We start from the raw sequence: 17,824 nt of genomic DNA, 5'->3' as shown, positions 1-17,824 counted from the left end.
GGAAGATAAACTAATTGCAGTCTATTATTCATGAGCTGTTCTAATTGCTGCACTTACAATCATAATGTAAACATCCAAGAAGTGTTTGCAACTTCTATGATACTTTATGTCATCCTTTTAATGTTTCTGATGAGTAACAAGCTGTTAACATAATGAAGCTGCATGAATAATAAGCTCCTTCACTATATCTTAATCTTTATGCTAATTGTAGACACAGAAGCAGCGTGATAAAACACACAGCCATGTGTCTCTAAGATTACCAATTAATGCCACAATCCCATCAGTGACAGAAGATTAATGCCATCCTTAACAGAAATAACTGTCAGTCACATCTGTTTGTAAACCTGGACCAATACTCATTCAGATAAATATCCCAGCAGGAAGTACCATGTGTATGTGTCACTGGGTTGGATAATTATCTAAAGTGCCACTGGTATAAGCACGATCCAAGTCTTCCTATGCATTCTGAAAACAGATCCTCGTAAAGATCATTGCACTGAAAACAGAAAAAGCACATTGAAACTTGTGGAGCACAGCCAGCATAAAACACAAATGGTTTATTCCAATGCAGTGCACAATGTGCCATTCAACAAATGTTGGTAGGCAAAAATGATTAGAACAATCTTAGAGCAAAGGCCTAGTAAGAGTTATATCAGTGAAATGTGCTGCTTGTTAAAGAAGGAATCAGCTCACGTGTTAAAAGGAGAGCCAATGTATGAGAGCTAGATATTACTGGCAGTTTATTCCTCCTCAATTTATTAATGAATCAATGAGCATGGAGTTCCATACTGGCAGCCCAGATTAAAGAAATAAACTAGACCCTCTCACAAAGTAAACTACCATTGAACAAAAGTTGATCAACCATACAATCTCTACCACTTACAAGGACAAGGGCAGCAGATAATGGGAGCACCACTACATGCAAATTCCCATTTGAGCTATTCACCACCCGGGCTTGGAAATATATCACTACTCTTTCAGTGTCATTGGGACAAAATCCTGTAATTTCTCTTCCTAATGGCATTTTGGATCTATCTACTTCAAATGGACAGAAGCAGATCAAGAAGGTAGCTCGCCACCATCTTCTCTGGGCAAATAGGGATGGGCAATAAATGCTGGCCCAGCCTGTGATGCCCACATTCCCAGAAATGAATTTTAAAAAACTGCATTTCAAGGAGCTGGTGTTGGAATCCTGAACTGGAGACAATTAGTCTTTTTGGAGGCGCTAAATCAATTGGAGGAAAGGATGATTAGGAGACTTCCCCTCCCAAGTACTTAAAAACATACACCCAATGACATATTTGGGAAAGAAAACTATATGACAGACAAGAAGATACAAAGACAAATGATTAAGACACATCACTTTATGCTTTAAACATTTGCCAACACCAAGAAATAATTTTCCATTTCACATTACTAACAGTTATGAGGTGAGGAGAAGCAAAAGCAAATGAGAAGTAGGAAAGTCAAGGTCACAAAGTCATGCTCGGTGTCAGACAAGACATTCTGATAACATTCACTTGATGGCACACAACAGCACGCTACATGGTAACCCACATTCTTTCATCTACTGCCGCCCAAAAGAACACAGCGTGTTCTAGATAATTCCAAGAAGACACTGGCAACTGTGTGAGTCCAGCCTGTGAAACAGGTGGATGAGGCAAGGAACCGTTTAAAAGATAGCAGATTCAAGCATTCCCATGTGATGTAAACAATCAACCCACATGCACTAACACATGGAATAAAAGTATTAACAGTTCCCTGCAGATCTATAAAATAATGCAGCATATTGTCTATTTACAAAATGGAATTTACATGCAGTTAGCTATGAGCCATCAAGAGAGTTCAAACTTTTCTTATACATAAACTGTAATCAAAGAAAAGTGATTGATGCAGCTTGTCGTCATGCACATTCTTCTTCAAGCTGGTTAGTTTGTGGCTATATCGCTGAAAGGAAACCCTGAAGGCAAGGTGACACTTTGATTTTGTTAGAAATGGCAATAAATTTTGTTACGGATGCTCATAGAGTTGGTTTTGCTCATGGATTCATAAAAACTGTTCATGTTAAAATTCAGAGAAACATTGAACTAGTTAGATTGTTAAAGATTAAGTTAAGTTTTCTTGTTGGCGAAATTATTGTGTTCAAGTTCTGTTGAATATCACCAGCCCATGAACCCTAGTTGGTTAATCATGGGCAAATATTTGCTATAAATGTTAACCACTTTTGTAGCTTAGATTTGATTTCAAGTTCTTCTCCTTAGCACTAGTGTTTAACTAAATAAAATAGGGTATGCCATATTCTGTTCCAGAGTTCCAAGACTCACTCAGGAAGGACGCAAGGTCCATATGTTATGATTCAAACTCAACCTATGCCAACTTTAATAACAGGGAATAGATGCAGCATCAATGCTAATGATCTGTGTATTGACAATATACTGAGGCTCCATCCTTTAACTAGTTGTGAATTCCTAATTTACTGCTACTAGTTTGAATTCTCAACCATCTCATTTCATGTAAAGCTGGCCAGAATCTTAAGATTACTACTTGAAATCAAGGTGATTGGTCCTTCACTTATCATCACCTTCCTCTTACACTTCAGGATAAATGCTAACTATGGGATACTGCAGCTTTGAAAATATTGTCACTCCACTAGTAAACGAATCAGATGGAACCATTAGAAAATTGCCATTTGTTAACAAAGTTATCCATTACTATGACAGAAATCAATCTTGGAAAGATATAGAATAATTAATGACTGTCATTCACCCCTAAATTTCTGAGTATTGGAAACAGAAGATATAGCAATCAACAGCATAACAGCACAAACCAGTATAGGAGCTTCCAATAGATGGACCTACATTAACGAAGTTGAGGTAAGCACTCTTGTGGTGCAGTGGCAGTGTCCCCAGTTCTGAACCAGGAGGCCTGGGTTTTAGCCCACCTTCTCTCGACATACGTAATAACATTCCTGAACAGGACAATTAGAAAATATCTACCGCAGTTGAGAATGATCAGCTTAGTTGCAGTTAGGTCATGATTAAGGGATTGCACATTAAATGTAGGAGATTTTGAATACAGACAGACAGCAGATAGCTCTTCAAAGTTATGAGATTGTATAATTCATTTGCAGGTTTGATGGTTGTCAAAATGTGTTAACATTCATGATTAGATTGGTTAGGTAGTATCGAGGGTGATCTGGCAAGATGGATACAGAACTGGCTTAGACAGAGGAAACAGAGGGTAGTGGTGGAAGGATGCTTTTTGGAATGGAGGGTTGTAACTAGTGGTGTTCCACAGGAATCAATGCTAGGACCTCTGCTGTTTGTGGTCTACATAAATTATTTGGAGGAAAATGTAGCTGGTTTAATTAGTAAGTTTGTGATGATACAAAGATCGGTGGTGTTGCTGATTGTGAAGAGAATTGTCAGAGGATTCAGCAGGATACAGATCAGTTGGAGGCTTGGGCAGAGAAATGGTAGATGGAATTTAACGTGAACAAATGTGAGGTAATGCATTTTGGAAGGTCAAGTACAGGTGGAAATTATACAGTGAATGGCAGAACCCTTAGGAGTATTGATATGCAGAGGTATCAGGGTGAGCAGGTCCACAGATCACTGAAGGTGTCAGTGCAGATAGATAAGGTAGTAAAAATGGCTTGTGGCATGCTTGTCTTCATCGGAAGGGGTATTGAGTATAAGGATGGGCAAGTTATGCTGCAGCTTTATAGAATGTTAGTTAGGGCACATTTGGAATATTATGTACAGTTCTGGTCACCACATTACGAGAAGGATGTGGATGTTTTGGAGAGTGTGTAGAAAAGGATGTTGCCAGGTATGATTATAAATGGCATGGATAGAGTGGAGAGCATGAGGTTTATTTCGCAGGGTGGAGGGTTCAATTACTCGGGGACAGAGGTTCAAAGTGCGAGGGAGAAGTTTAAAAGAGATGTGCGAGTCAGGCTTTTCACACAAAGCGTGGTGAGAGTGCATGGAATGTGCTGCCAGAGGTGGTGGTGGAAGCAGACACAATAGCAGCTTTCAGGAAGCACAAGGATGAATACATAGAGGAAGGGAACAGAGGGATATGGATCCTGTAAGCGAAGACAGTTTTAGTATGGAAGGGCAAAATGTGTCAGCACAGGCTGGGAGGGTTGAAGGGCCTGTTACTGTGCTGTATTGTTCTTTGTTCTTTGTTTGAAGAAAGAAAATTATCTGAACTTGTGTGTTGCGTATTTGTAATGATAATGTGCTCACAGCTTTAAGGATATTATTCAGCTGGACAGGGTTCAGAAGAGATTGCCACATATGGAAGGTTTGAGATATAAAGAAAGGCTGGATAGACTGGGACTTTTTTTCACTGGAGTTGAGGAGGTTGACAGTGACCTTATAGAAGTTTGTAAAATCGTGGGGTGTACAGACAGTGTTAATAGGAGGTATATTTTCCCTAGGATAGAGATTTCAAGACCCAGGGGCATATTTTTAAGGTGAGAGCAGAGAAATTTAAAAAAGAAATGAGGGGCAATTTTTTTTGTACAGAGGGTGGTTTGCATGTGAAATGAACTTCCTGAAGAAATTTTGGATGTGGGGCTCAGTTACAATGTTTAAAAGACACTTGGGTAAATACATGAAATAGGAAGATTTAGAGGGGTATGGACCAGGAGTAGGCAGGTGGGACTAGTTTTGTTTGGGATTACGTTCACTGTTGACTGGTTGGACCAAAATGTCTGTTTCCATGCTTTATGATGCTATCAGGGAAACTGCGCTTCCCAGTTACTCTTTGTTTTCTTCTACTTCTTTAGAGCTGGTAGTGTAAAGTACAAAGTCAATGTGACATTATACTGGCAGGGGAGACCAATAAGTTATGATATTCCTTGCAGAGAAAAGACAATAAATGAAAATGCTATGATTCTACCAAGTATTTTGTAACACATAACCTGGCTGAGGACAGCAGTGGAGGCTTCCACACATTTAGATATGCACTGCAATATCTACTGAGGTTACACGTGTCAATGGAAGAAACTAAGTAATTTCCAGATCACTTACAAAATGTTAGGACCACCAAAAATTTGCCTACAAACTTTCAACAGAATGAAAGATGTGTTGACTTGGATAATATTTGATACATATGAGCTCTTCAGATACCTTCTTGGTATATATCAAATCCCTGGGCTTTGTTTGATGGAGGAATACTTGAGCAAATCTAGTGCCAGATAAGGTTTCTTTTTGGTTTCTTCACATTTAATGCATTGGACAAGTCTAGAACTGAAAATAATTTTGCCACAGCAACATTGAGCAGAAGAAGTAAAGGTTGCTTACATCAAGCTCGCACTGTTCACCTGCAAAGTTATCGCCACAAACGCACACAAACTTGTTGACCAGGTTATGGCAGGTCCCTCCATTCTGGCAGGGATTTGAATCACATTCATTTACCACTTCTTCACATCTAGGAAAGTTGAAGGTGGAGATTAATGAACGAGGTGAAGTCAAATTAATTTGATAACCCTTTGAATAAAGACAAGATACTGTGGATGCTGAAAATCTGAAACAAACATGGAGAATGCTAGAGAAACACAGCAGGTCTGGCGGCATCTATGGAGGGAGAAACTCAATTAACATTTTGCATCTGGTATGACTCTCTGTAAGAACTGAAAAACAATGAACAAGAGTCATAATGGACCCGAAATGTTAACTCTGTTTCTCTCTACACAGACAATGCTAGATCTAACTGGATAAACAAATCTCTTTCCCAAAATGACATTGTATGGTGCAGATTGCTGATTATTTTTAATCTCGATCAACACTTTTCCTGCTGTCTAGAGTTCGCATACCTGTAACTACCAGCATTGTTCATTAACACTGTACTTTGCGTCCAAAATGTTATTTTATTGCACCAATAACAAGGAACCTTTCATTCCCAGCAATAGATTTCACGTCAACTTCTCAAAGTAACAAAAACTGTTACACTCCACGCTCAGATTTTAAAAGATTTTCTTAATTTCAAAGTAATCACAAAGGTCTCTTAAATTAATAAAATAGGCAACACAATATTTAATGTTTCCATTCCAGTACTTTGATCAGTGTACACTTTCTTGACTACACAAATAGATGTTTCTGTGTATAAAAGTGAAAAATCCTTAAAAGACTCATGGCATTCAGACAATATTCAGATCGGTTGTTTTGAAGAATGTTACTTCTCAATTGTGTGGCAACTCGGAGCACAGTTTAATCTCTGCGATGTCAGAATGATTGCAAATACAACATCAAAACTCTGAAGAACTTTGAGGATTTGGAGACGATAATAGTTCAGGAGATTTCTAACAAGTAGGTTATTCACCGCACAAGATTACAATATTTTCTTTTCATAAATGTTCGTCAATTGTCTTCTGAAGACATAAAGAAGTATGTGCCCCAATTAATTGAAGAAGTTAAGCCAAAAAAGGCATTATTTAATTCCAACCTGTTGTTTTCCACAGATGGAAAAGTTGTGGTCAGGACAGAATTAAAGGCACAGTTCTATATACAGTAATTATCTATGACCATATTTTCCTTTGAAACAGTCATCCAACCATGCTTTAAAATGACTAATAAATGAAGGATCAATTAACTTCAATGAAATTATTTTCCAAGTCTGTTATCTTATTCAGAATCTTACATTGGCAATGACAAATTATCCCTCACCCCCTAATTTCATTTTGGTTGAAGATTGCATTGGTCTTGACTCGCAGTGTGGAACATGGCATCAGATTCCCACCCTATCTAGTTTTACTCAAAGTTTGTTAGTTTCGTAGCAGTGTCCTTTTAGTCTTGAAAATGCAATTGCAATTAATGCAATACTTATTTCTATAAGATAGAATATACCAAGAATATCTTTTAATCATAGGACCTATGACCAGCATTGTGTGTTTCAAACTTCACATGTACCGTGTGCTTGTCAGTAATATTTTGTTAGGACAATCGTTCATACAACCGATAGTTTCATCAGAAACATAAAATTCTGCAGCTACAGATTTTTGTAGAAATAATTTCTCCAGCAACCACCAAACAATGTTTTAAAAATCTTAATAAACTTTTTTATTTATCTACTCATGACTCAGATGGCATTCAGAAAAAATTCAGATCAGTTGTCTTGAAGAATAGTGTTTTGTCATTGCATCCTGATGTTAGACAATAGGTGCTGGAGTAGGTCATTCGGCCCTTCTAGCCAGCACCACCATTCATTCTGATCATGGCTGATCATCCACAACCAGAATCCTGTTCCTGCCTTATCCCCATATCCCTTGATTCCACTATCTTTGAGAGCTCTATCCATCTCTTTCTTGAAAGTATCCAGAGACTTGGCCTCCACTGCCTTCTGGGGCAGAGCGTTCCATATATCCACCACTCTCTGGGTGAAGTAGTACTTTTTTCTCAACTCTGTTCTAAATGGCCTACCCCTTATTTTTAAGCTGCGTCCTCTGGTTCTGGACTCACGCATCGGCAGAAACATGCTTCCTGCCTCCAGGGTGTCCAATCCCTTAATAATCTTCCCTTCCCACCAAGCATTCCTGTCCACTTACTTCTAACCATCTCTCAATTGGATACCAATGTGTTTCTGTAGAGTAGTGGGTATCATATTCACCTTACATGCAAAAGGTCCTTGGTTCGTAACTGGGCTGAAACTGGGCCGCTTTATTTGGGGCGGTGTACTGGCTTGGTGGTTAGCACTGTTGCATCACAGCACCAGGAATTCAGGTTTGAATCCACCCTCGGGCAACAGTGTGGAGTTTGCATGTTCTCCCCATGTCTGCGGGTGTTTCCACTGGATACTCTCAGAGTGCAAAGATGTGAGAGTTAGGCAGATTGGCCATGCTAAATTGCTCATAGTGTCCAGGGATGTGTAGGCCAGGTGGTTTAGCTATGGGAAATGCAGGGTTACAAGAGCAGGGGAGGGGGCTGGCTCTGGGTGCAATGCTATTCAGAGGGTTGTTGTGAACTCGATGGGCTGAATGGCTTACTTCCACACAGGAGGGATTCTATGATTTGGGATGAAAGTCTCACCTAATGAACCAAGTTTAAATATTTTAAGCTTAGCCTATTGTTGTTGTGAAGAATGAAAAGTTGATCTAATTAAAAATTATAAAGATCTTGGGGGATAATATCAGGTGGATTCCCAGAAGATGTTTCTTCTCGTGGGGAGACTGAAAATAAGGAACCTTGTGAGTAAAACAGTCTCCATTTAAAGACTAAAGATTAGAAATTTCAACCGGGAGGTTCATCAGAGGCTTGAAATTCATCTCCTCTGAAGGTAGCAGAGGCTGGGTCTTTGAATTTATTCAAGGCTGAGTACAATAGAATTTTTGACAGACAAGGGAGGCAAAGAAGTGGTGATGAGATCACAGGCAGATCAGATATGATCTTATTCAATTGCGGAACAGCTCCAAGTGTCAAACAGCCTTCTCCTGCTTCCAAAACTTATGTTCCTGTGTACTCTTTCATGGTGAGATATCTAGACAAATAAACTTACTATTCATAAATTGCCATAATGCTTTAAAATTCTGCCGGGTAACATTCGAACAATTTCTGCAAAACTTTTGCTAACACTTCACAATATACTTTGTGTCACTGTGTCTCGATGTTGATCCCTTTCCTCTAACCATTCCTGTCTATTTACTTTGAGAATAGAATACCACATGCACTAGAGTTCCAAACATGCGCTACATCAAGAGGGCCCCTTGTACCGCAATGGTAGTGTCTCTACCCTGGACCAGGGAGACCTCAGTTCGAGTCCCACCCGCTCCCAAGGTGTGTAAAAACATCTCTGAACAGATTGATTAGAAAAATAGGTTATTTTTTTTTAAAAAACCGCACTAAAGGGCTCCTATGACTCAATGATAATGTCCCTACCTCTGAGCCAGAAGTCTAGACTCAAGTCCCACCTACTCCAGAGATGTGTGATAACGTCTCCAAGTGCGTTGCCCTGTTTCAGGCCAGTTCCGAACCAGGGACCTTTTGCATGTAAAGCAAACGTGATACCCACTAGCCTACAGAACCACATGGGTATCCTATTGAGAGATGGGTAGACATAAATGGACAGAGATGGTTGGAGGAAAGGGATTAACATCAAGACACAATGACAAAACATATTCTTCAAGACAACTGATCTGAATTTTTTCTGAATGCCACATGAGCCATGAGGAGATGAGAAAGTTTATTCAGGTTTTTAAAATAACAATATCTGACACCACACTAAAACAAGAAACAATGTTATTTCTTAAAATATGGAGCAGTAAATTTATTGGGATTATAATAATTGTCATTACCTTACTCCAGTAAAGCCTGGTTTGCAGGTACAATTGGCACCCCACAACCCATCAGTGCAAAGACCTCCATTGTTACAGCTGAACCTCTCTCCACATTTGACTGGTGGGTAGGACCATCTAAAAACAAATTTAATATGTTCTTAATTCACATGAAAATTAGATTTGCATCTTTACAAATGCTTCTTGAATATTCAGCACATTCCCAGTGCAAGAATAAGAATTTGTAAATATTTTCAGGTTGTTTGTCTCAAGCCAACTGTATGCCATTTGGACAATAGACACATCTCACAAAATTGGTTCTCTATGTCATTTATTGAGCTGTTAGAAGGTAAATATCAGTTGGCCTGGTAACATCAACCTTTTAGATATAAAAGGTATATATTTTGGAGCAGAAAGAACAATTCACCACAGAGATTAATGAAATATTACTGAATTCTCCCCTTGGGTATTTTGTGGGTTTTTTTTCTTAATTTATTATATTTTGCAAAGTATTAATGGATTACATTTAATGGATGACTTCCTACAGAGAAAGCTAATCCAGATATTTACTTTTAACCATTTTTTCTGTGTTACTGTCTCACTCCCATCTCCAGCCCGCTCCTCAACAGCAATTTATATGGTTAATAGAATATGGCTTTTATCCACCCTTATGCTACCCTGGATAATAAGGAGATATAATTTTCCAACAGTTTTAATGTCAGTGGATTTCTTCGGTCCTTCTGCTTGTCTCTATTCCCATATAATGCACAGAAGATATATTCAGTGTTACACTTTTATACCTTCAAATATTCTATAGTGCTTTAAATGCTTTTTTTCCTGAGGAAGGAGCTAAGGTTAATAGTAACTATATGGCATTATTTACATTGCAAGGAATTCTTTATGTGAAACTCGGATTTATTGTAGCGTACAATTGTAATACTGTAATAGGCAATTTGTAATTCTAAGCCTCACGTGCAAAGAGAATTCTTCAATATTTTTAAAATGTATCACTATTAATACAATTATAGAGAAATAGTTTCATACTAAACTTTTGCTTGTTACATATTCAATCAATTTGTCACACACATCAATATACAAATAAAACAATTTAAATGTGTTTATCAGTCAAATAGGAGATATATTTAAATCAAAACAGTTAATCGTCATTGAAAAATTTTATCTCACGTTTGTGTTGGTAATGAATATTTACAGAATTGAAATTAAATTACTAATTATGCATTTTTAAAAATTCTGCTTTATTTCCATTTAAATCCTGACAATACCTCTGCTTACAAATTAAATGAGCAATCTGGAGACGGTTCCACAGCTCTGCCAGAAGAATTGGCAGAGCATAGGTTTGGATGACAGATTAGGTTGTAAAACATTCAAGGACATTGTGAAATGCAGCTTGTAGCACATATTGACAGTGCAAGTACTCAGCCAAATACATGGGGATTTGGGTATCTGTCTTTGGTTTACCATATGTTTATAACAATTATATGAGTCAAAAAAGACCTTTAAAATAATTGACATTAAAACATTAGGAATGAAAACAAAGATAAATCAGATATTAGATGAGCCTGGAGGCAATTGTTATTTTAATGCCTATTACTTGGGTGCTAGTTATTTTTGAGTAGTTTCAGTATATAGAATCGGACATATAAAGAACAGTATGCTTACTCGCAATATCGTCCAGTGAACTGGTGCAGACAGTTGCAGAAGTATGAGTTGATACTGTCAATGCAGGTCCCGTTGTTTCTACATTTGTGGTTCACACAGTCATCTATATTACTCTCACAGTTTTTGCCAGTGTAGCCCAGGTTGCAGCTACACTTGTAGCCTTCCAACAAATCGCTGCAGTTACCATGAATACAGAGAATGGATGCACAGTCATCAACATTGAGTTCACATCTGGTGCCTTCCCATCCTGCCATGCAGTTACACTGGTAAAAGTCAAATAGGTCTACACATGTTCCATTATTATGGCATGGATTTGAGGAACATACCTCTGTGCCAAAGCATCCAATATGAACTGGGGGCTTATTTACTAGGATGAACTGTTCAGTGTCTGTAAAAATATTTTGCTTGAAGTAAGGCAGGTATATTCCACCAATTTTAACCACACCAAGACAACCTGTAAAACTGCTGCCTAGGGTTATATTCACATTATGTTGAAGAAAATTTAAATTCCCAGCAGTGACTGGACTGTTAAAATTGGGATTTCCATTAAGAACCATGGTCCACCTTGAGGACATCATTAAAGGCTCCACCATTGTAATGAGCACTGAATGCCACTGTCCATCAGAGATATTGACATTGCTAGAAAGAGTGATGGCTTCTAGACTATTTCCGCTATACAGTCTGAACTGCAAGTTAGAGTTATGGATACCAAACCAAATGGACTCAGCGCCATTGCTAGCCTGTAGCAGATCAGCATCCACGTTTCTGGTTTTGAAGTCCATGGAAATGCTTATGAGATCTCTTGTGATAAACTTGTTGCCAATGTAGATCATTGGATTTTCACCTTGAAATGTTACATTAGCATAACCTGTGAACATCCAAAAAATAGAAAGTAAAAGTTATCTCCTGGAAATCCATATCGCTCATTCAAAGTTGGACTCTTTCAATAATAACCTTTCTAACACTTGAGAGTGCTTTTGAAGAAACAAGTGTATTTGCAACTAAACATTCCTATGTTTAGAATCAACTGCCTCCAAATGGATATGTCTGCTTTGGAAATACGCATGCATGTGTGTGACTGCCAAATTATATTGGCCGATCGTTACATCTTAACCCTGCTTTTGTTTGTTTGGCGGCAAGAGTGCTGTTTCCTTAGCCTGCACTTTTTGCTCTTCGCTAATTCCCCTTGGAACGTTGGTGATGTATCGCCTTCTCGAATAGTCTACTGGGAGGAGCTACTTACAGCCACTGTACTGTTAGCAAAGGACTTCCAATATTTGACCAAGCAACAATGATGGGAAAGTGATATAGTTCCAAGTCAGGATGGTGAGTGGCTTGGAGGAGAATTTGCAGATGGTGGTGTTCTCATGCATCTTCTACCCTTGTCCTTCCAGGATCGTGGGTTTGGAAAGTGCTGTCTAAACAGCATTGGTGAATTATTGGGCATCCTATAGATGGTACACATTGCTGCCACTGCATATTGGTGATGCAAAGAGTAGATGTTTAAGGTGGTGGGTGTGATACCAGTCAAGTGGGCTGTTTTTCCTGAATAGTATCAAGTTTGAGTGTTTTTGGAGTTGCAAGTAAACAATATCCCATCATGCTTCTAACCTGCTCTCTGATGAAGGGTCTAGGCCCAAAACGTCAGCTTTTGTGCACCTGAGATGCTGCTTGGCCCGCTGTGTTCATCCAGCTTCACACTTTGTTATCATGCTTCTAACCTGTGCTTTGTAAATGGTCTGTTGGCTTTGAGAAGTTAGGAACTGAGTTACCCACTGCAGAATTTCTAGCCTCTGACTTGTTCTTGTAGCCACAATATTTATATGGTTGGTGTAGTTCAGCCTCTGTCAATGCTGGTAACCTCCAGGATGTTGTTAACAGGGGATTTAAGGATGTGAAAAGGTGTTTGGAATATGTCTTATTGGACATGGCTATGGCCTAGCACTTGTGTGGCATAATTGTTACTTGTCATTTATCAGCTGAAATCTGGATTTTGCCCAGGTCTTACTGGAAATGGATATATGCTGCAGCTTCTGAGGAGTCATGTGTGGTGTTGAGTATTATGTAATTTTCAGTAAACACCTTCACTTCTGACCATATGTTGTAAGGAATGTCATTGAAAATGCTGAAGATAGTTGTGCTGCGGACACTGAGTTGTGGAGATCCTGCAGTGATGTCCTGGAGCTGAGATAATAGAGTTCCAACAAACACAACCATCTTCATTTGAGCTCAGTTTGATTCTAACCAGTGAAACTTTCTCCGCTTATTCCCATGTTTTGCTGAGGCTCCTTGTTGCCATATTCATCAAATGTTGTCTGTTTGGAGGATTTGAGCTACATGGAGAAGCTGAAGAGGCTGGGGCTATTTTCCCAGGAGTGCCTGAGGTTGAGGGGTGACCTTATAGAAGTTTATAAAATCATGGTGGGCATGGATAGGGTAAATAACTAAAGTGTTTTCCTCAGGGTAGAGCATCTAAGCCTAGAGGGGATAGGTTTAAGGGGAAAGATTTAAGAGGGAGCTAAGGGGCAATGTTTTCATGCAGAGAATGGTGCATGTATGGAATAAGCTGCCAGAGGAAGTGCCAGAGGTGGCTACTATTACAACAGTTAAAAGATTCTGGATGGGTATATGAATAGGAAGGATTTAGAGGCGTATGGGCCAAATGCTGAAATGGGACTAGATTAATTTAAGATATCTGGTTGGCATGGATGAGTTGGACCGAAGGGTCTGTTTCCATGATGTATAGCTCTATGACTCGATGTCAAGAGCAGTCACTCTCACCACCTCCTCTCAAACCGAGCATCAGTGAGCAAGTTATTGCTAAGACATTGCTGTGCCCAAGGTACTTTAGGGGCACATGAAACTTTTCTAAACTTTTGTTAAACTAGCCTTGATGAGCAACCAAATCAGACATTCTGACATTTTACTGTGTGATAGGGAGGCTTTGCAAATTTGGGATTCAAAACTTGGAATACATTTGAAATTCAGACTTTTTCATTTCTTCTAATCCCCCAATATTTTGTTCAAAAGTAGGTTCCACTTTAAAACTGACTTTTTAGTATTCCATACTAATATTTCCTATGCAGCATGAGACCTCATTTAACTGTGTTGCAGGAGTAACTAGCTTTCTACAAGTAGAAACAAAGGATTTATCAGGAGCAACACTAACTAATTAGAAATGCAGTGTTTGAAAAAAAAACAGATCTTGGTTCTTAGAAGAAATGAAAACTAACCTCAAAAGGGGAATGGGGATGGTGATCATTCTGGCATCATGAGTACCTATTCTTGGTCATTGGCTGAGCGGTGACTGACACAGAATAGTCCCAAAACAAGCATTTTCACTGTGGATAGGTGAGGGGGCGGGGTGGGGAAGAGAGAGAAACAGAGACAGAGAGAGGGTCACAGAGTGAGAGACAGAGAAAAAGAGAGAAGGATCCAGGGGAATGAGACACTCTTCTTGAGAGAAGACTAAGCAAACCCTCATGCCAGGCAGTAGGAAGACCAAATACTGTCACCACCAAAGACTGCACAACATCAGAGGTGAACACTCCACCCCTTCAAAATTGTTACCTTTGTTTCTCCCAGTCTAAAAATGGTTTCAGAATTGGTGAAACGTTCTCATCTGTCACTCTCTTTATCTAATTAACTAATGTATTATATCTAAACCACAGCATCTTAACAACCCTCGATAAACTTTCAGAAATTGCTGCAAACTGTTGACTGCCTATATGAACGCCCCATCCACCCACCAATAAATAAATCATTTTTAAAGTGAGTTCTTGTAGTCCTTACATTCGTATCCACCCGGAAGATTCTGACAGCGATATCCTGCAGGGCACGGGTCAGTCTCACACCACACTTTACTTTCACAGGTCCTTCCACTGTACACCAGTGGACATTGACATTCAAAATCATTCCATGTCACAGTACAATAGCCTCCGTTTTGGCAAGGAGCATTCTGCATACAAACAATCAATATGTCAATGACACAAGTCAATTTTTTCTTCACCTCAAATTTTTTTGTCCCATCTGTCAGTGACTACACCACCCGCTATATTTCTCACACTACAACAGCAATTACATTCCAGAAATGCTTAATTGGCTGTAAAGTGATTTGGGCTGTCCTAAAGTCCCAAAAGATACCATATTTTTTGGAAGTCTTTGTTTTCTTTAGCAGATTTTAATGGGAATAGATAACGGTTAGTTTTAATTTTGTGTCTAAAGAAGTCAGTGCAGTGAAAATTTGCAAACATGCTTTTGGTGAAAATTTCAGCTCCTACTCACTGAGGATAATTTAACCAGTTCTATATCTTCAGGAAAATGCTGCTTCAAAATATAACATGAACAGCAGCAATTGTTAAACAAATGAGAAAACCAGCAGGAACTCAATGCTGTTTTGAAATCAGCATCACTCTCAGTAACAGCTTAATATTTTTCATGTAGGAATACATCAAATATAAAATGAAACGATTCTGGTAAGTTCATAAATAGTCTGTTTTGAATTGTGTAACTATTGCACTGTTCTAGCTGAGGAATAAAGATTAAAAGTTTATGCCATACTGTCAGATATCACAAACAGAAATAGGATTGCATGTGTCAAAGCCGCTTCAAGCGATGAGCTCTTCTTTTCCATTTAAAATCCATTATAAATTTGTTACTTAAATACTTTATTTCACAATCGGCAGCTTGAGTCAGTTGATAACATTCTTGTTTCTTGAGCTCAAATGTTTTGGATTCAAACGTCACTCTCAGTCTTGAAGGCAAAAAACCAGGCTTGCTTTGACAGAAATGTTGTTCTTCTGATGAGACACGAAACTAGAGTCATAGAGGTCTACAAGACAGAAAAAGGCTCCTCGACCCTTTGACTCTGCATTGGTCAAAACTAACCACCGAACTGTTCTAATCCCATGTTCCAGTACTTGGACTATAGCCTTGTATGCCTTGGTAACGCAAATGCACATATAAATACCTACTCAATGTTATGGGGGTTTCTGCTGCTCCCATCCTTATGGGCAGTAAAAGTTCCAGATTCCCACCACCCTCTGAGGGAAATTAAATCTCTGTAATCTTACCTTTAATTTATGCCCCAGTCATTGATTCCTCCACCAAAGGGAAAAGCTCCTGCTTGTCTACCCTGTCTATGACTCATTATTTTATACAGCTCAACAATATTCCCCACCCCCAACCTCCAACCTCAGTCTTTACTGCTGCAAGGAAAATAATCCCAGTCTGTCCAATCTCTCTTCATACTGTCTAACCCAGGCACCATCCTAATAAATCTCCACTGCACCCTCTCCGCGCTATCACTCTCCTCCTATAATGTGGTTTCCAGAACTTCATACAATGGCCTAACCAACATTTTGTACATTTCCAGCATAACCTCCCTACTCTTAAACTCTACGCCTCGTCTAAACAAGGCATTTATTCCAAAAGGGTCTAGGCCCGAAACGTCAGCTTTTGTGCTCCTGAGATGCTGCTTGGCCTGCTGTGTTCATCCAGCCTCACATTTTGTTGTCTTGGATTCTCCAGCATCTGCAGTTCCCATTATCTCTCCCATTTATTCCCAATGCCTTCTTAACACTTTATCCACCTGTATTGATACATTAAGGGTCTGGTAGGTATGTACACCAAGGTCCCTCTTCTCAGTGCTTCCTATGTCCTCATTATGTATTCCCTCACCTTGTTTGTCCTGCCCAAGTGCATCAGTTCATGTTTATCTGGACTGAATTCCATATGTCACTGACCAGTCCATCCATATTCTTCTGTAAGCTAAGACTAACCTCCTCTTTATTTACCACTCTACCAATTTTCATATTATCCACAAACGTATCGATCAACTCTCCTACATTCAAGTTTCAATCATTTCCATATCACACGAACAGCAAGTGTCCCAACACTGATCCTGTGGAACCTCCTAGACATAAAAACAGTTGCAAAATCAACTCTTAATTACTGCCCTATGCTTCCTGCCAATCAACTATTTCTGGATCTAATTTGCCAAATTTCACTAGATCCCATGAACTCAACTTTGTGATCAGCATCCCATGCAGGAGCTTATTAAAAATCTTGCTGAAGTCCAAGTAGACCACATCAAATGCATTGCCTTCATCTACAAACCTGGTTACCTCCGAAAAACTCAAACAAGTTGGTCAGACATGACCTCCCGTTAGCAAAAACATACTAACTGTTCTTGATTTCCAAATGCAGGTTAAATCTGTCCCCCATCTCCTCCCTGCTGAACCTTCTCTCTGGATCCTAACCCTGTCAGGTCAGTTTAAGTCCTCCCCAACAGCACTCGTAAACCTCTCCACAAGGATGCTGGTCCTATTCCGGTTCAGGTACAAACCATCTGCCCTTGTATGTGTCCCACCAACCCTAAAGCGGTCCCTACCTCCCTGAAATCTAAATTAATAAATTTAGGGGACAGATTTAATAATAATAATAATAATAATGAGATTTAATTAATTTAATTTAATAATAATTCCCTGCATAAATTAAAGGTAAGATTACAGAGATTTAATTTCCCTCAGAGGGTGGTGGGAATCTGGAACTTTTACTGCCCATAAGGATGGGAGCAGCAGAAATCCCCATAACATTGAGTAGGTCTGGCAGCATCTGTGAAGGAGAAAACAGAGTTAACGTTTCAGGTCCAGTGACTCTTCCTCAGAACTCAGCACACCAGACCAGAAACATTAACTCTGTTTTCTCCTTCACAGATGCTGCCAGAATTGCTTCCTATAGTCTCCTCACCACTGAGGTTAGACTGATTGTAGTTTCCTAGTTTATCCCTTGCTTCCTGCTTGAATAATGATACTATATTTGCTATCCTCCAGTATCCTGGCACTTCTGTGGCCAGAGAGGAATTGA

The 17,824-nt window shown here is 39.2% G+C and overlaps 1 protein-coding gene across 1 annotated transcript in view; it reads right to left on the bottom strand.

Annotated features, from left to right (window-relative positions):
* Window positions 1-17,824, bottom strand: part of LOC125465260 (protein crumbs homolog 1-like) — a 175,965-nt gene that overhangs the window by 9,289 nt on the left and 148,852 nt on the right. The window contains exons 9-12 of the mRNA XM_059638411.1: window positions 14,750-14,915; window positions 10,958-11,825; window positions 9,299-9,415; window positions 5,316-5,442 (exon numbers count right to left, since the gene is read on the bottom strand). Coding sequence (XP_059494394.1) covers window positions 5,316-5,442; window positions 9,299-9,415; window positions 10,958-11,825; window positions 14,750-14,915 — 1,278 coding nt within the window. The remainder of the gene's footprint in view (window positions 1-5,315; window positions 5,443-9,298; window positions 9,416-10,957; window positions 11,826-14,749; window positions 14,916-17,824) is intronic.

The sequence above is a fragment of the Stegostoma tigrinum genome, chromosome 29, assembly GCF_030684315.1.
Source record: "Stegostoma tigrinum isolate sSteTig4 chromosome 29, sSteTig4.hap1, whole genome shotgun sequence".
Lineage (NCBI taxonomy): Eukaryota > Metazoa > Chordata > Chondrichthyes > Orectolobiformes > Stegostomatidae > Stegostoma > Stegostoma tigrinum.
Note: the sequence above shows the minus strand (reverse complement) of the source record. Positions and strands in the feature narration are given on the sequence as shown.